This window comes from Drosophila suzukii, chromosome 3, assembly GCF_043229965.1.
Source record: "Drosophila suzukii chromosome 3, CBGP_Dsuzu_IsoJpt1.0, whole genome shotgun sequence".
Lineage (NCBI taxonomy): Eukaryota > Metazoa > Arthropoda > Insecta > Diptera > Drosophilidae > Drosophila > Drosophila suzukii.
In genome coordinates, this window is record NC_092082.1 from 1,536,691 (window position 1) to 1,555,137 (window position 18,447).

General features: G+C 44.8%; 3 protein-coding genes across 10 annotated transcripts; 2 read left to right on the forward strand and 1 right to left on the reverse strand.

The window, feature by feature from the left end:
• The first annotated feature begins 768 nt into the window (after window positions 1–768).
• Herc4 (HECT and RLD domain containing E3 ubiquitin ligase 4) lies at window positions 769–5,599 on the forward strand. 4 transcript variants are annotated; one of them, XM_017079218.4, is made up of 11 exons: window positions 769–1,159; window positions 1,234–1,411; window positions 1,513–1,791; window positions 2,255–2,981; window positions 3,042–3,303; window positions 3,362–3,685; window positions 3,742–4,032; window positions 4,094–4,689; window positions 4,747–4,972; window positions 5,030–5,143; window positions 5,202–5,599. In XM_017079218.4, exons 1-11 carry the CDS (start codon window positions 1,079–1,081, stop codon window positions 5,352–5,354), a joined length of 3,231 nt encoding a protein of 1,076 aa, XP_016934707.2. In that variant the 5' UTR covers window positions 769–1,078; the 3' UTR covers window positions 5,355–5,599. The 4 variants fall into 4 exon arrangements, with proteins under 4 accessions (XP_016934707.2, XP_016934709.2, XP_016934708.2 ...); XM_017079220.4 differs by having other exon boundaries at window positions 1,555–1,791; XM_017079219.4 differs by having other exon boundaries at window positions 1,234–1,396.
• Window positions 5,600–5,919: 320 nt separating this feature from the next.
• Myo61F (Myosin 61F) lies at window positions 5,920–18,202 on the forward strand. Of its 4 annotated transcripts, none has more exons than XM_017079237.4 (7): window positions 5,920–6,177; window positions 14,420–14,564; window positions 14,630–14,745; window positions 14,808–15,270; window positions 15,457–17,720; window positions 17,786–17,882; window positions 17,982–18,202. In XM_017079237.4, exons 2-7 carry the CDS (start codon window positions 14,439–14,441, stop codon window positions 17,994–17,996), a joined length of 3,081 nt encoding a protein of 1,026 aa, XP_016934726.2. In that variant the 5' UTR covers window positions 5,920–6,177; window positions 14,420–14,438; the 3' UTR covers window positions 17,997–18,202. The 4 variants fall into 4 exon arrangements, with proteins under 4 accessions (XP_016934726.2, XP_016934727.2, XP_016934722.2 ...); XM_017079238.4 differs by lacking the exon at window positions 5,920–6,177 and adding an exon at window positions 8,893–9,020; XM_017079233.4 differs by lacking the exon at window positions 5,920–6,177 and adding an exon at window positions 12,459–12,533.
• LOC108013391 (serine/threonine-protein phosphatase 1 regulatory subunit 10) lies at window positions 9,844–12,186 on the reverse strand. Of its 2 annotated transcripts, XM_017079240.4 has the most exons (3): window positions 10,677–12,186; window positions 10,452–10,610; window positions 9,844–10,370 (listed from the first exon to the last, which is right to left on the reverse strand). In XM_017079240.4, exons 1-3 carry the CDS (start codon window positions 10,801–10,803, stop codon window positions 9,889–9,891), a joined length of 768 nt encoding a protein of 255 aa, XP_016934729.3. In that variant the 5' UTR covers window positions 10,804–12,186; the 3' UTR covers window positions 9,844–9,888. The 2 variants fall into 2 exon arrangements, with proteins under 2 accessions (XP_016934729.3, XP_016934728.2); XM_017079239.4 differs by having other exon boundaries at window positions 9,844–10,610.
• Window positions 18,203–18,447: the final 245 nt, after the last annotated feature.

The window sequence follows — 18,447 nt, forward strand, 5'->3', positions numbered from 1 at the left end:
CTGATATGGAAACCAGGGCTGCAAGCCATCATGGAGTCAGATGTTCTGGACTGGCGGATATATTCCTTGTATGTACTTTTATTACAATGAATAATAAACGTGTTTATTTAAAGAATTATAATTTGTTTATTAAGTGTAAAATCAAAATAGTTTTATTTTCCATAACTTTGTGGTACATGGTATATGGAATAGTTTGTTTGAAGTGAGCAACTTCAATTTATCCAATTTAACATTAAAAATATACCTTTTGTAATTTATATTTTAATCAAATTAATGTTTATTCTAGGTCGTGCCACGACGATCAAAAAATAACAATGCATAGCGAATCTATTTCTATCTACTACTATTATATACATTTCTAATCATAAATCTCAAATAATTCGGTATTACCGATGTACCACGTACTATTTGGCCTCTCCGCTTCCTCATCTGTGGCCTTTGACCTTTAATGATTCAAGAAGATCTTTGGTGACATTATAAAATTGCAGTTTAACTGCCAATACATTTCGAAACAAATTACAATTACTCGTGAAATGAAGACATATTTTATATTACTTTATTATCAATGTCAACTACAACTTTTTCGATTTTCCATCATACTACAAACTTACGGATAACTTTTTGCCGATCTAAGTATATTTTTGTATTTATTATTTATTGCCAATGCGGATTTTGAAAGTCCGGTAGCGATGCAGCCCTGCCCAGCATGAGCTGCCCACCTGCGAAAAGTGAGCTCTGCGCAACAAGTTGGCAGCGCCGCCATTATTTGTTGGTTTTTTGTTGTTGCTGGTTTTTGAGTTTTTATATTTTATTTTTCTAGAACAATAATGCAAGCGTAAATTCCAGTTAGGGAGCGTTTTGGCCATAATTTAAACAGCAACAGGATCCAGCTACAGATCCAGGAGGCACACATCGAAAGGCTGGCGAGGCATGAGCAGAGAATCCAGAAACGAAAGAAAGTGGACAAAAAAGAATGCGGCCAACAATTGGGGGACTTTCTCGAAAATTCTCGTAGCACCCACAAGTAAATTAGATTGACCCCGATAGAAGCGAGGAGCTGGAGAGAGGATCCCGAGGAATGGCAGCTGGCAGGGAACTCTACTGCTGGGGGAGCACCTCCCACGGACAATTGGGACTCGGCGGGATAGAGGATGAGCAGGTGGAAAGATGAAACTAGGGTCCCGGCCCACTGGGATTACTTATGTGTTACCCACCCACCCCCTTTTCCGACAGATCCTCACGCCCAGCCAGATCCCCTGGTCACCGGACTCGGCCGTACTGCAGGTGGCCTGTGGCCATCGGCACACCCTCTTCCTGACCGCCAGTGGAAAGGTCTACGCCTGCGGGAGCAACGACCACTCCCAACTGGGACACGAACTGCCCACCAAAAGGCCACGTATGTCGCCATTTCGTATGTAATCTTCATTTATCGTCTTGTCTCTCCACTATCCACTCACTCCACCTCATCAACGCATCACTTCAACCACCAAACTGTTCAAATCTGTGACCAAGGTGGCCAAATCCCGGACTCACTCCTCTGCCGACTCTTTGCAGTGCTCATCCCTGAACTGCAGGACTATGTCGTTATCCAGATCGCCTGCGGCAGCCGCCACTCACTGGCCCTTTCCGATTGGGGACAGGTTTTGAGCTGGGGCGACAACGACTGCGGACAGCTGGGCCACGCTTCCGACCAGGACATCGTCCAGCTGCCCAAGGTGGTGCGCCAACTGGTCTCCAAGACGGTGGTGCAGATCGCCTGCGGCAACAATCATAGCCTCGCGCTGACCAGTTGTAAGTGTGAAGGGGAACCTGTGCGTTAGGCTATACATATGCTTCCGTGAGCTTGTTTTTTGGTTTCTAATAGTATGCTATAAACATTTAATACCCTTTGATTCAAGACCTTGGAGCCGTGCATCTCAAGAAAGTATTCGGATTAGAATTTTAAAAAGTATGTTAGCCTGAAATTATTTAGCAAAATGCAATCTCCCACCAAAAAAACTTTATGAATTAACCTTGTTATGCTACTTTAAACCTATCTTATTATCAAATAGAGTCAACCAACGAAAGGCCAGATAAGATAATACGTTTCATAAAATATTTTCACAAGTTTAGTAGGTTGTCTACCATATAATGCAACTTATGAAGGGAAGACCGTAATATCGTAGAAAGCAATGACTAATACAATTCTTCGACTCCCCAGGTGGCAAGCTGTATCTTTGAATGCAATGACTAATACATTTCTTTGTCTTCCCAGGTGGCGAGCTGTATTCCTGGGGCTCCAATATCTACGGTCAGCTGGGCGTGAAGTCGCCCAACGAGCTGACGCACTGCAACCATCCCGTCCAGCTGACCACTCTGCTGGGAATTCCACTGGCCGCGATTGCCTGTGGCGGCAATCACTCGTTCCTCATCTCCAAGTCCAGTGCGGTATTCGGCTGGGGCAGGAACAACTGTGGCCAACTGGGACTAAATGACGAGACGAACCGCGCCTATCCCACCCAGCTGAAGACGCTGCGCACCTTGGGCGTTCGGTTTGTGGCCTGCGGCGATGAGTTTTCCGTTTTCCTGACCAACGAGGGAGGGGTGTTCACCTGTGGAGCGGGCGCGTATGGCCAGTTAGGTCATGGCTTCAGCTCGAACGAGATGCTGCCGCGAATGGTAATGGAGCTAATGGGCAGCACCATCACTCAGGTGGCCTGTGGCAATCGGCACACCATGGCGCTGGTTCCATCGCGTGGCAGAGTCTATGCCTTTGGCTTAGGAAGCTCCGGGCAGCTGGGTACGAGGAGTACCAAGAGCCTGATGCTGCCACAGGTGGTCATCGGTCCCTGGGTGTCGCCTAGTGGTTCAGCCCTGCTGCAGTCCAACGATGCGAAGGTCGCCGTGGTCATCCATCAGATTTTCTCAGGCGGGGACCAGTCAATTGTGACCACATCTCTTTTTATGGACAAGATGCCGCCAGAGGATTTCAGAAACTACAAGTAGTTATAGCTTGCAAACTTTATTTGAGCGAAAACATATTGACTTTCTGTACATTGCAGACCCAAATCGCAGATCCTGGCCCTGACGGCAGAGGTCACAAAGCAATGCGCCCATTTTAAGCAGAGTGATCAGAGCGACATGGATCTTCTGAGCTCCATTGAGCTGATCTTCAAGAGTCAGGCGTGTTTGAATGGTTCTTTCCTCTTGGATCACGACAGACACTTTGGCTGCTCTTCTCGGAACCATGGATTGGATCTCAAGGCGGCTCAACTAGCATTTGACAATCTGCGCGTGGTGGAGAATGAAAGCATTAAGCAGGTGGTAGGTTTTCACTTGATATACCCTTTTAGGCATCCTTTTAATCATTTCATTTCTTTAGATCTGGGACAATATAACTAAGGAGCTAGTTGGTTCGCTGGTTGGCTCGCCGGCGGATGTGGAGAGCATGCGTTTATATCTCCTGCTACCTCTCTATCATGAGTTCGTGAACTCCAAGCACTACAAGTCACTGCAGGTTCCGTTCGCCAATGCCATATTTAAGCTAACGGAGAATCCGCGCAAGGTGCTGATCAAGTGGCTGGCCCAAACGCCGGCCGAGTACTTTGAGCATCTTGTCCAGAACTTCTTGCACGTAGTTGTGCACATAATTAGCTTCAAAATGGGCTTGGCTGCCGTCAATCCCAGTGCCGAAAGGCGTCAGAGGGTAGGTAGTTTACAATCTAATATAAAATGTATGCTAATTTCCTAGAAACGTTTCAGCTGCTGCCATACAACACCGAGCTGGAGGTGATCCTGAAGCTGATGCAGACGCTCTGCGTGATTAACAACCTGCGCGAAGACCGCCTCAACTACCAAACCTTCTACTGGCCTGATCTGGCTGACTACGCGGACGTGCAGCAGGAGTACGTCAAGTGGATCATGGCCGACACTGCCAGCGAATTCAACATTTGTAACTTTTCATTCCTCTTCGATCCGTCTGCCAAGACGGCGCTGCTCCAAGCGGATCAGGCGCTGCAGATGCACTCTGCCATGGCCAATGCGGCCACTCATGTGCGTTAATCTTGTCCAGGAGAGAGATTTCGTTGCTGATAGATACTCTTTCCTCCCGCAGGCATTCAATTTCTTTAACTACGGCATGCCCATTTCCCAGTTCATTGTGCTGAACGTGACGCGAGAGAACCTGGTGCAGGATTCCCTCCGGGAGTTGCAGCGCTACACGCAGAGTGATCTCAAGAAGCCCCTGAAAATCAAGTTCCAGGGCGAGGAGGCGGAGGACGCCGGCGGCGTTCGCAAGGAGTTCTTCATGCTGCTGCTGAAGGATCTCCTCGATCCCAAGTACGGCATGTTCAAGGAGTTCGAGGAGTCGCGTCTGCTTTGGTTTGCAGATCTCACCTTCGAGACGGAGAACATGTACTTCCTGATTGGCGTGCTCTGCGGCCTGGCCATCTACAACTTTACGATCATCAACTTGCCATTCCCGCTGGCTCTGTACAAGAAGTTATTGGGCAAGCCGGTAGATCTCAGCGATCTCCGCCAGCTTTCGCCGCCGGAGGCCAACTCCATGCAGTCGCTGCTCGACTACCAGGGAGAGGATTTCAAGGAGGTCTTTGATCTGACCTTTGAGATTTCACGCGACGTGTTTGGCGAGGCGGAGACGAAGTGCCTCAAGCCCGGTGGCGATCAAATAGCCGTGACGCTTGAAAACAGGTGGGTGTGGTAACCGATTCTTTCCTGACATCCTTGTTGATTATCTTACCACTGTAGGAAGGAGTTTGTGGATCTGTATGTGGACTTTGTGTTCAACAAGTCCGTCGCGCTGCACTACACTGCATTTCACAAGGGCTTCATGAAGGTGTGCTCTGGTCGGGTGATTCAGATATTCCAGCCGGAGGAGCTGATGGCCGTGGTGGTGGGAAACGAGGACTACGACTGGCAGGCGCTGCAGGACAACTGCGAGTACCGCGAGGGCTACACTTCTGGCGATGATACAGTGAGTTTGTTGTTAAGGAGTTGTTACCAAACCCTGACCCTTGGTTTTTTGACACAGATCAAATGGTTCTGGGAGGTCATTCACGATCTGTCGGAGGCGGAGAAGAAAAGTTTTCTTCTCTATTTGACTGGCAGCGATCGTATACCCATCCAGGGGATGAAGGCCCTTAAAGTGAGTTCCTACATTGACTTTGCAGCTGTGCACAGAGGATTTTAAAAAACTTTTTCAGCTTACCATTCAACCCACCCCGGACGAACGATTCCTGCCCGTGGCTCACACCTGCTTCAATCTGCTGGACCTGCCGCGATACAAGACCAAGGAGCGCCTCAAGTACAAACTACTGCAGGCCATCCAGCAAACTCAGGGCTTTAGCCTGGTCTGATCCTGATCCGCTTCAAAAACACACTGACTTTCAACTACAGGTATTTTTTCAAAGCTTTTCGTTACTCGCATTTCTGGAAAGAAGACTACAAACCACTCTTGGAACACACATTTATCGGCGATCAAATCAATAAGTATAATGTTGTGTTATGGCTTTAAACCCTAGACTAGTTATCAGTATCACATTGTTATGGAAAGGAAGGCAGTAAAGGAAATAAATTTGGTGAATCAGTCTGCAGACGATAATTATAATTCTAATTCCTTGAGCTTACTATTGTGTTTAGTTCGGTCTTGTTTTGTTTGTGTGTAAAGTTTCTATTCTATAGATTTTAATCTTAAGTTATAAAAGTTAAATTGAATTTCAAACCGATGATTTTGTATCTATTTTGGGATTCTAAAAGAATTTGAACTCAAATTCAAGCTCGATAACGATTACTTCGAGGCGGGCTGCTTCCGGCGGGAAACGGGCTGATCTGGCAGCACTGTCGGCTGCACAGCTGCGCGAAATGTGGCGGCAAATCAAAACGAAACCTTCCAGTCAGTTCAAATTCAACTTTGGCAAGGTGCGCTCGCTTGCGGAAACCGCTTGTTAATTTCTTCATTTCGCCGTCGAGAACTTTTTCGGTTGCTCATTTGCATGCGTTGGGCGTGCGGTGCTTGGCAATAACTTTAACATAAACCAACCGATTTCGGATACTGTATATATACGCCCTAGCCTCGATTTTCAAAATTATCCACAACCACAAGTTCGCTGTAAACATAGAAAACGTCACCTTTACCGGGTCAAGCTAACGGTACCCGCATCGAAAAAGAAATTCAAACAGGTAGAGCAGCAAAAACAAAAAAATAACGACTTCTCGGTTGACAGTTTGTGAAATTATGGGTACTTAGCCCCCCGATTTCAAATGTGCCCGTCGTTTGTCCATCATGTGATGGCTCTAACTTCTTAATTCGCTGTGAACGAAGCTTGATGGCCTATAAAATCAATTACGATTGCAACTTTTGCATATCCTGACAGTTAACAAATGTCGGGGGCACCGGAGAAGACCCCAAAACCATCAATTCCAAGCCGTGCACATGAGTTTATAACTCAAAAAAAAAATAAAAACGCTAAAGAAAAAATTCGAAAAAAGCGGTTCTGCCGGTTTGCCCGTGGTCGTGATCTGCAGCGTCTTCCGCTGCTTTCTTTCCTTTGCACGATTTGAACTTGGACACCAAACGCAACAAAAGCTACAACAGCACAAAAAGAGCAACAAAAGCAGGAGAGCACTGGGAGAAATATTAAGAAATTTAAATCAATTAAGCAGAATATCTTTTAAAATATTATTTGAGGACCTCAACAGCTTGATTTATTAAAAAGCCTATATAATAACTCAAAAACGTTCTTAAGTCGTGCTAGGGTTATACTCTGAGAGGTTCCAAAAATGGTTAAAGTGATTTAAAAGTTTTTTTTTAAATGTATAACCAAAGTTGAGATTATTCCATAGGAATTATAACAATGAACTGCTACAGTAACCGAGTTTCTCTCAGTGCGCCAGCCACCGCAAATCGAAGAGATCTGGTTTATGGTGATGCTCCTCTAATAAAGCGAGCGTTTAGGCACCTCGATTCCGCCGTCTCTCTCCCTCCTGCGTTCGCTTCCTGGGGCCTCACTCCGTATCCATGCCATGTCCTCTATGAACATGAGGATATACCGGGGTTGGGGTCCACCTGTCTGTCTCCGTCTCCCTCACTCCCCAGGGATAAGTTTGTTTGCCCAGGTTTTATAGCAGGAACAAACAGACAAGACGCACACAAAGCGGGTCAACAGGGCGTATGAGTGTGCGTGAGCGAGCTATGAGTAATCGGTACTCCGCGGTGGTTATTATATGGGGGATATACGTGCCTCCTTCCCTCTTCCTATGTGTGACCAATTGAAATCGTATCAAATTTCAATTTCATTTCCACACTATGCCGGCCCTCCATTAATTTGACCCAGTTTTCAAAACAGTGGCCATAAGCCGCTTAAAAATAACCGACTGCAATGGATCGAAAACGAAACCAAATGTTTCGCCAAATCTGTCAGCTGTTTAAATACAAACAAATAACAATAGGAAACTCCGCACTGGGAAAAAACTAGCAACTAGTTGGTCTACAAATTATTATACATTTTAGGCACTCATTTGTAATATTTAAAGGTGATACCTATAAGTCAATTTGTTTCTTTTTCCTCCAAGTGAAAATATATTTGGCTTTGAAGACTAACAATGATATTATTGAAGCGATACGATATGTGATATAATGGTAATGTAATTTTTGGGAACATAAGAATATTCTTCAAAGATATATAAAAGAACATCCATGCAAAGATCTCATTGAACCCCCCTTCTCGATCCGCTGCTGGTTTCTTTATTTTAGAACACCTTTTTTCGAGTGCACAAAGCATTGCCCTCAATGTCATTGCCTCACACTTGGCACCCAAATTAAACGAGTTGGAAAACCAAGGGATAAAAAAAAGCAACTCACAAAAAACCGATTATTTTGGTAATGATGTAATGCCAAGTTTTAGCCAACTAACAAGCCAAGCAAACACAAGAGCCAAAAGAACAAACGAAGAACCGAAGAAGGAAATAAAATTGCACGCCTTTTGGTTCGGGTAATTGCGATATTTATTATCGCCCAGCCTTGTCATGTGGTGATTTGACTTCACGGCACATAACATAACCGAATCTTGGGAACATAACGATCCGCACCCACTCAAAAAATGTTAAAATCGCTACGTGATGACAAACTTGAACTTTCTCTTATCGGAATCGGCGGCGTTATCTTTTCCCGGGGTTCAACCAATTTCACTGATATGACTATTGATCGTACACAATGTATATCATACATATAGGGTGCCTTTTCCCTTAGCCAGTTGCATTCGTTAATTTCCCTTTAAAGCGCTGATTTGATAAGATACAAAAAACCACAAGCGATTGTCATAAACGTCCATATAACCATCGAAGCACATCGTTTTCCACGAAAGATTGGCACAAGACTTGAATGAGGTCTTACTGACAATAGGTATGCCCTATTTTGTGAATGGGCAGACAATGTCATATGCAATGGAAAAGAAGAGGGTGGGATTCAGTTATGAATGGTTGTTGAGATTTTATATGAAGTAAGGTTACTAAGATCTTGCATATCATGACTTAAAATGGTTCTTGGAGAAATATATCATTCTTTTTTATTAATATTGTTTTTAAAACTTAAGGGAAGACTTGCTTACCTTATACAATGTAATGAATTATATAAGAATTTTAAGAACATGTATAAAACTACTGTTACTGTATTTAAAACTGCAAAGGACTTAGTAATGAGTAAACTGTTCCATTTCCAATCTGTTTATACTTAGTATACTTTTGATCCACCCTCATAAAGCGATAAACCGCCATGTGGCCATATGCCCCACACAAGCGAATGTAGTACAAAATACGAGTATACCAAAAATCCCCACTTGTCATAAAAAACTTCGATCGACGAGCCCCAAGAACCCCGAGTTCCAGCAGTTCCATTCCATTTCTTTCGATGGAGGAGTGAGTGTCAGCTCGTGTTGGGATCACAATTACATAGCACCTCGGATTTGTTCAGTTTGGATAAAGTGCCAAGTAAGGGCTTTTCGTGGAAGCCGCAAGTCTTATTCAACGTGAGTACGAACAAAAAGTCTGTTTTCGAGCAACCAAAACAAAAGGTAAAAAACGAAACCTCTTTTTGGCAGCACTTTCAGCAGATTTTTATTTTTTGCAATTGGCAGTAAATCGCGTTCAAGATCAGCCCCAACTGTTGACGCTTTTTATGGCCGCAATGAGCTAAGAAAAACAGCGGGCTGCGGTGATTGTTTAATACTCAATGGTTACATAGCTATATGGTTATCCGAGCCCCAGCCACTTGGCATGCGTCACAAGTACAAATGCCGGCAAGATCTCCTCGAACCGGGCCTCGGAACCTCGTCCCCAAAAGCGGATGACTCACGGGCAGTAGGTCCAGATCTTTGTATTTTTTGAACGGTCGTTTGAATCTTAATTTCCAGTCTTTGCGAGTGCGAGAAATGGCGATGACGATCGCCCGAACGAATTCGATCATCGATTCTCTCGGTCAGCGGCCTTTGTTGAGTTCCCTGCACATCTAATGATCCATTCATGTGGATGATCTTGCAAAGTTTTGTATCCACAGATATTCTCGTGGCTTAGATGATTACTGATCTTGGGTTGACTAAGAATAAACACCTTTTTGCCTTTCTACTTGCCCTAGTTGGTTTTCTATTATTATATCTTTTTGGTGGAATGATTTCTTTTTATATACCACAGTCGAAACCCGATCCATTTACAAGGTTCGTGGGTTGAGTTATGGAATCATATGTAATATATCTGAAATCTTATCATATTTTTCAATTTTGTGGTTATATTATTCATCACTTGTTTCGTTTAACTCCCTGTTTAAAATTATCAACTCTTTAAACCACATATGTATTACGTAATAAATTCAGTTTTATTTAGGGATTCGTTCACATTACTCTAGGCCCTGGCCATTTGGAGCAGATGATATAATGGCACAATGTTGGCGTTGTTCCTGCCCTCGAGGAAGTTTGGTTGGGACAGCAGGGTGGCCCTGCCCTGGAAAACGCCAGGAATGCCGGAGGGCGTGAGACCCTCGGGAACGGCCAGTTGGTTATCCACCTCGCCGACTCCTGCCGAGGAGCGGAAGAAGGGGTAGTAGGGATAGCCAGAAAAGCCGCCGAAGCCGGGATAGCCAAAGCCCCCATATCCATAGCCGCCGTAGTAGTTGAAGCCATTGTAGAAGGGATTGTAGAAGGGCGGCTGGACTGGAGGAGGAGGAAATGGCGGTCCTGGTCCCGGAGGCGGTGGTGGCGGTCCTGGTCCCGGAGGCGGTGGTGGCACCCAAGGACGCTGCGGGTAAATGGGTGGCGGGGGAGGTGGCGGTGCCGGCGACCATGGTAGCAGAGGACCGTAGCCATACTGCCGCGGGTGCTGATCCTCTGGTGGATAATAGTAATGGTGTTGTACTGACGGTTTCGGTGTGGTCGACGAGGCCATCACCAGCTTCATGCCGCCCTTACCAATGGTCTTCATCAGGTGCTCTTCGAGCACGCGTCCACTGCCCAGTGGATCGTCCAGTTGTTGCTGCTTATCCGTCCTGGCCTGTCCGGAGATCAGGCTCGACTGCACCGGAGCCTTCTCCTGGAAACAGAACGTGCTCCCCAGCAGGGGCAGGAAAACTGAAGGGACGGAGTGGGTCACCCTTTATAAGGATTTTTTCCGGGATACCGAAAATCCATACTTACTCAACGAAATAGCTGTCACTCTTCGATCCATGATCTCTCTCCGAATAACCTGACCTCTCCAGCTGCAATGCCTTTTTATACCCGGTGCATCTGGAATAATCTCACATCTTGCTCTCGGTTTTCTCATTAGAATAAGCCCATGCAATGGCCCAAATTTGGGACGCCTTTCTTTCTCGAACTCGATCACTGATCAATCAAGAACCGTTCTAATAACCGCGCTCATTAATTTGCATACGATCATGGGGGCTTTGTGGGATCTTTCCTCTTCTTGCCCTCCTTCTTTGTGGGTTTTCCAGTTCTTTAATCGTTCTGCCAGCCCTGCAGTTTCCCCATCCTAACTCGAAGAGTTCAATATCCCGCGATATTGCTATATGATAAATGACGTAATTTGTATACATAAAGCTTAGTGCACTGAAGGAAAAAGTGGAGTCAAACTCAAGAGTTCAAAAGAGTATATTACAATTTTGAAGGATCTTTAACTTCTTTAAAACATTTTAGTATTTACCCACATCATTTTTTTCCGTGTGCGATTAAGAGCTTTAAAGAACTTTTTCGTTTGGGTGGGTCTCATGATATTGGGTTCCGTTATGGGTCGTGTGTCGTAGACATGTTTACGAGTTGTTTGATACCACTAAAAGCCGGAGTTCTGTGTTACATCACAGGTGGAGTATTTCTGGAACGGAGAAACCAGTTCTCCACTCAATTACAAAGCTGAATGGGGATAAACGAATGCGTAGAACAAGCCGACAAAAACGACTCCCCCAGGAAAAAGATAAATAAATGGGCGAAAGTCAATGACTTTTGATACCCTTTCAAAACAAATATAATCGTTACAAGGTTAGTCGTTCAAGAAGGTAGAGAACTTAATCTATCAGAAACCCTTATCACAACAATTACATTGTTATTTTGCAATTTAATAAGTAGTAATTATTAACTTACTTATATTTATGATACAACCCATTACTCATTCATATATCTGTTTATATATTTTTATCAATATCCCTTAATAAGTTTATCTAATCATAATGATATCTGACCGTTTGTTCCAACAAATAATCAAATGTTTTTACGTTATCACAAATGCGTGCCGAAACTGCCCCAAACAGTCTATATAAACGCCATATAACGAGTTTCTCTGGGTTAAAGAACTTTATCAATCCCTCAAATAGACGTAGCATAATCTTAGGCGTCTGTTGATTTGATTTAAAGGTGCTAAAATGACTGCAGAATGACTGCAAAAGGCAGTGCCCATTATGTCATGCAGTCATATATGGTTCTCATCCAAGTTTACCTATCCACATCAATCCGTCCTACGTGCAATTAAACAATTATGTGACAAACATCGACTGGCAGTGATCTCGGCCTCTAAAAGTGGGACGTGTCTGCCGGTCTCTTCGAGAATTCCTGGGAAGTCTGCCCGTCTTGAACGTCGGCAAACATTTTGTAATTAGTCAGGCATTCCAATATTTTCCCCCATCGAATAGAACCCCTTTTCCGAATTGAGCAAGACCAGAGTAAATGTAATGGAAATAAACAATAGTGACATCAATTGAAAACGAGTGTGTGTACTTACAATGTTTGCATTCGGCAATGACTTATTATTTAGCGCACTGATAGCTGATAACACAGTGCTAATGTGCGCCTGGAGTGCTTTTCTGAGTCGGGGTTCGCAATTCTTACTCAGAAATAACCCAAAAACACTAGCCAGTCATCTAGAAAACTTTGAACAATTAAGTTCTAATTTCGGTTTTTTGTGGAGTACTTATATTTCTTATAATATATTTATAAATATTTTCTAATGTACATTGAAATTCAGTCTTTAATCTGCGGTCTAATGGAAGATAAAGATGTTCAAGAGTAAGCTTTAGAATATAAGAAAAAAGTGAAAGTGAAATGTTTTTGTATACTTGGGAACTTCAATATTACAGATCAGCTAGGTTTTCTCTGCCGAATACCATCAGTTTGTTTTAAGTAGATAGAAAAAAATAATATTTGAGACCCATAGGATCTCGTTTACACCTATTCATTTTTTGATTCATTTCCTGAAATTGATGATTTTCTTCTTATATATGATATGCAAACATTATGAAAAGAAATAAATATTGCATGCGTTATAAATTATTAAAAGTGATATCTAAATTACATTTAGCACAATTTATTTGAAGAAATAAATCTGAAAAATTCCTAAACACAAATAGTTTTATCTAAACTTCTTGATTCACGACTGTGATTCATGCGAAATATCTGGAATTATTAAGGAGATGAGGGGGTCGAACTTCAGGATTGACGCATATGTACGACCAAGACTAATCGTGATCTCAGATACTTGGAACCCCTTAATACAACACCAACTCCGGAATTCTTTGCTTTGCTGTGTTTCTGTCATGGTTTTCTAAATCGGGTCCCGAGTTTATTCGCGAAAGGCACTATCTAATCGGGGACTGATTGGCGGCATTGCCCTCCGCCTCCTCCTCCTCATCGCGGCCACGGGTATATTATCGTTGATAAATGTGCCGACTAAAAAAAACAACAGAAATACAGACGAGGCCAATTGATATGTAGGGTAGAGAAGTATTGATGGTTAAAACGCCTCAACTTCCAGCGGATCGGTTTAGTTTGCCAGCGAAGCCGTCAAAGGGCGGAATATGCGTGACATCTGACATCTCCTCCAGAGGTTCCAGTTCTGAAAGCCCAAGTGTTGTGGAATAATATTAGTCGAAGCACAATAAGGATAATCGAATAACCATGGCCAGGTAGTGAAGAATCAATACAGAACTTGAAAATATATAAATAAATAAAGTGACCTTTGTTAACCTAACAAATAATGATAAAACAACGAGAGCTTGAATAAACTTTGAAGACTTCTTTTTAAGATCGCTTATTCCATTTCGGGCAATTCAGACCTGCAAATCCATTGCATAATCAATTCTTTAATGGATTTGCCCGCCGCGTATCAGTAGAACTCAAGCAGTCACCCAATAAAGCCAACTCTAACCTCCTTCCCCCATGAAATATGGCATCGATAATGTGAATTGCACCTGCCCACCAATATTTCTACTCTTCTATAAATACCAAAGATTTGATTGCAATGGAACGCAGATAAAATATTATTGGATATGTCTGATGAAGTCATGGCATTCGGATTTGGGCAAAACCAACTTCATTCATGGCTCACTGTCATTTCCCCGCTTAAGTTTTCATTTCCGCAGAGTAGTTATAAATTATTGTTCTCATATACTCTATAAACTTTACGTAAATCTTATCTGTGGGTTTTCGGCTTTCTATGACTTTTCAATAGTGGTTTCAAGAGGTTTGTCCTAATCAAGGCGGTTAACATGGCAACCCTTTCTGGTGGACAATGAGTTTAGTTACGTGAAAGATAAGGCTTTGAGAGAGGGTTTTTCTTAGAATACTAAAAAACCTGAAAGGTTGTTAAAAAATATCCTGAAATGTTTTCTAGAGAATTTTTTAAGTTTACTTTTTTTCTTATAATTTTTAAGAAATCTTTTTAAGATTAAGGTTGCTTGTACGAAAATTTGAAACCTAGACAGTATCACAATCGACAACTTAAGGTTTCTCTTTTACTATCTTTTTCGATTTGGGCGCAAGAAGTACAATTCTCAATATCAAGTTTACATTACCATGTTATGCTTTCGAGAATATAATTAAATTGACCTTGACCTTTCTGTTTGATCCTCTTTTCATCTCATTAATTTTATATTTTGGTTACTTTATTGTATTAGTTATACTTCTCAAATCAAAATGGAGACGGGTTTGCACGAAAGAGATCGTGCTGGAGTGCAGGACTTTGTGCTTCTGGAAAACTACCAGGACGATGGTGCCTTCATTGAGAACCTGAAAAAGCGTTTCCAGGAGAACCTGATTTATGTGAGTACAAAGTTCGACATTTAAGTAAACCTCTGTATTAATATATTAACCCATATTTTTTTCAGACCTACATTGGCCAGGTGCTAGTCTCCGTGAATCCCTACAAGCAGCTGCCCATTTATACGGCTGACCATGTCAAGGCGTACAGGAACAAGCACTTCTACGAGATGCCCCCACACATGTGAGTCCAAAGTGATGAAGACTTTACCAGAGAACCTTTGAGTAATCCTTAATTCCCTCCAGCTTCGCGGTGACCGATAATGCCTTCCGTTCGCTGATCGAGGAGAACCGTGGCCAGTGTGTCCTGATCTCCGGCGAGAGTGGTTCCGGCAAGACGGAGGCCTCCAAGAAGGTGCTGCAGTTCATAGCCGCCTGCTCAGGCAACCAGACTACCGTCGAGGGTGTCAAGGATCGTCTGCTGAAGAGTAATCCTGTCCTGGAAGCTTTCGGAAATGCCAAGACGAACAGGAACGACAACTCCTCCCGCTTCGGCAAGTACATGGACATCCAGTTCGACTTCAAGGGAGCTCCCATTGGAGGAAACATCCTCAACTATCTGCTGGAGAAGTCGCGAGTGGTGGCCCAAATGGGTGGCGAGCGCAACTTCCACATCTTCTATCAACTGCTGGCCGGCGCCGATGAGGCTCTTCTGCAGGAACTGCGTCTGGAGCGGGCTCTGGACAGATATAGCTACCTGACAGATGGGGTAAGTCTCAGGTTCTCTGGTAGAAGAATTCACGTTTGATTTATTATTTATCCATGGATTGTAATTGCCTAACATATCTTCCATAAAACATCTATTCTTATAAATAAAAAATACATTTTTTTAAGAGCTCTAGTCTCTGTAAGATATTTGGAACCAACGACCTAATCTTTGAATTCCAATTCCCAGCTCAATGGCAGTGTGACGAGCATCAACGATGCGGATAGCTTCAAGCAGGTGCAGCAGGCTTTGAGTGTGATCGACTTCAGCCAGGAGGAGCAGCGCGAGATCTTTGGGATTGTGGCGAGTATCCTGCACCTGGGAAACGTCAGTTTCATTGAGGTGGAGGGTAATGCCAAGGTGAACAGCAGGGATCTGGTGGTCACCGCCGCTCGGTTGCTGGGCGTGAATGCCACCGAACTGGAGGCCGCCCTGACCCACCGCACCATCGATGCTCGTGGGGATGTGGTCACTTCGCCACTCATCCATGAGCTGGCCATCTATGCCAGGGATGCCCTGGCCAAGGCTGTCTACGATCGTTTGTTCTCCTGGTTGGTCCAGCGTCTTAACATCTCGCTCCAGGCGAAGGAGACGCGTGGAGCCAGAAACAATGTGATGGGCATCCTGGACATCTACGGGTTCGAGATCTTCCAGAAGAACAGCTTTGAGCAGTTCTGCATCAATTTCTGCAACGAGAAGCTGCAGCAGTTGTTCATCGAGCTGACCCTGAAATCGGAGCAGGATGAGTACAGGAGGGAGGGCATCGAATGGATACCCGTGGAGTACTTCGACAACAAGGTGATCTGCAATCTGATCGAGGAGAAGCACAAGGGCATCATCTCTATATTAGATGAGGAGTGCCTGCGACCGGGAGAGCCCACGGATAAGACGTTCCTGGAGAAGCTCACCCAGAAACTGGCGCAGCACCACCACTACGTTTGCCATGAGAAGGCTCCGGCCCACATCAAGAAGATCATGCTGCGGGATGAGTTCCGTCTGGTCCACTATGCCGGCGAGGTCACCTACAGCGTGAATGGCTTCCTGGACAAGAACAACGATCTGCTGTTCAGGGATCTCAAGGAGACCCTCAGCAAGGCGGGCAATGGCATTGTGAGGAGCTGCTTCCCGGAGAAGGAGCTCCGCAGCCTTAAGCGTCCCGAGACGGCCATCACCCAGTTCCGAGCTTCGTTGAACAACCTCATGGACATCCTGATGTGCAAGGAGCCCAGTTACATCCGCTGCATCAAGCCAAATGACCTGCAGACTGCCACCGTCTTCAACGATGAGTTGGTCCTCCACCAGGTCAAGTACCTGGGACTGATGGAGAACCTGAGGGTGAGGCGAGCTGGTTTCGCCTACCGTCGCACCTATGAGCTCTTCCTGGAGCGCTACAAGTCGCTGAGCAAGTCCACGTGGCCCAATTACAAGGGACCTGGTGGCCCGAAGGCAGGAGTCCAGCAGCTGGTCAAGGATCTGGGCTGGGACGAGGAGAAGTACCGGGTGGGCGAGACGAAGCTGTTCATTCGCTGGCCCAGGACCCTGTTCGATACGGAGGATGCCTACCAGGAGAAGAAGCACCAGATAGCCGCGATCATCCAGGCCCACTGGAAGGGATTGGTGCAGAGGAGGAAGTACCTTAAGCTGCGTGCCCAGGTGATCATCCTGCAGAGCTACTGCAGGAGGAAGTTGGCCCAGCAGGCGGCAAAGAAGCGCCGTGAGGCGGCCGACAAGATCAGGGCCTTCATCAAGGGCTTCATCACGAGGAACGATGCTCCGAATGGCTTCAACGAGGAGTTCATCGCCAATGCCAAGCGAATGTGGCTGCTCCGGCTGGCCAAGGAGCTGCCCACCAAGGTGCTGGACAAGAGCTGGCCCCATGCCCCGGGACATTGTGTTGAGGCCTCTGGCATCCTGCACCGCCTGCATCGCCTCCATCTGGCCAGGATTTACCGCCTGAAACTGACGGCCCAGCAGAAGAGGCAGTTTGAGTTGAAGGTTCTCGCGGAGAAGGTCTTCAAGGACAAGAAGAACAACTATCCCAGTAGTGTGTCCAGCTGGTTCCAGGAGGATCGCATCCCCAAGGAGCACATCCAACGGGTCAACGACTTTGTGGCCAGTACCTTTGGCAGCGAGCAGCTGAAGTACCAGTCCTTCTGCACCAAGTTCGACAGACATGGCTACAAGTCCCGCGATCGCTTCATCCTGCTGAGCAACAAGGCCGTCTACGTTCTGGACGGGAAGACCTACAAGCAGAAGCACCGCCTGCCGCTGGAGAAGATCGACTTCACGCTGACGAACCACAACGACGACCTGATGGTCATCCGGATACCGCTCGAGCTGAAGAAGGACAAGGGCGACCTGATCCTGATCATCCCCCACCTCATCGAGTTCAGCACCTATATCATCGATACCGTAGGAACTGCCTCTATTGTCTCCATTGTGGACAGAGATTCGTGAGTTCTTGAATGGGCCTATCTTCTGGGGTTCCCTCTAATCACTTGTATTTTCTCGATTCCAGGGTGCAACACAATGTGGTCAAGGGCAAGGGCGGCGTCATCGACATCCAAACAGGCGCTGAGCCGGGTGTGGTTCGTGATAAGGGCCATCTAGTTATCGTAAGTAACGTCATTCGTTAATGGGGCTCCAGCTCCAGCTGCCCCAGAGAAAAGACTCCCTATCGGGCTGACCTCATTTCTTAATTATTTCTCCTGCAGATTGGAACGCAATAATGAATTTACTATGACTTTCAACGGAAAAGTGGCTTTAAACGACTTTTGTTTTGTTATAATCGTGTAATTTATATAGTGTACCTATGTATTTTTGTTACTGCAGCGCCAGCGAGTTGTGTAATTTGGATTTTATATGGATAATGTTCCGACTAAATGTATATTGTTTATAAAAAATACCTATAAATATATGAAAGTTTGTATATGAATTGTAGGTGCTTATCATTCTCATTTGGACTTCCGTTTGTCACGTGTTTTTTTCGAGGTGCAAACGTGGCTATTTTTCCATATCTCTTTGCTTGTGAGATTTTAAATGACCCGCCTATTCGATTGGTAAAATGATAAGCAATCGATAATATTGTTTCGATATGTAAATGGCGCTGCCAGATCTTATGTTGGGATTTAACGGTATTTTCGAATATAAATTTCTTAAATTAAATGTAGTGTAGGAGTA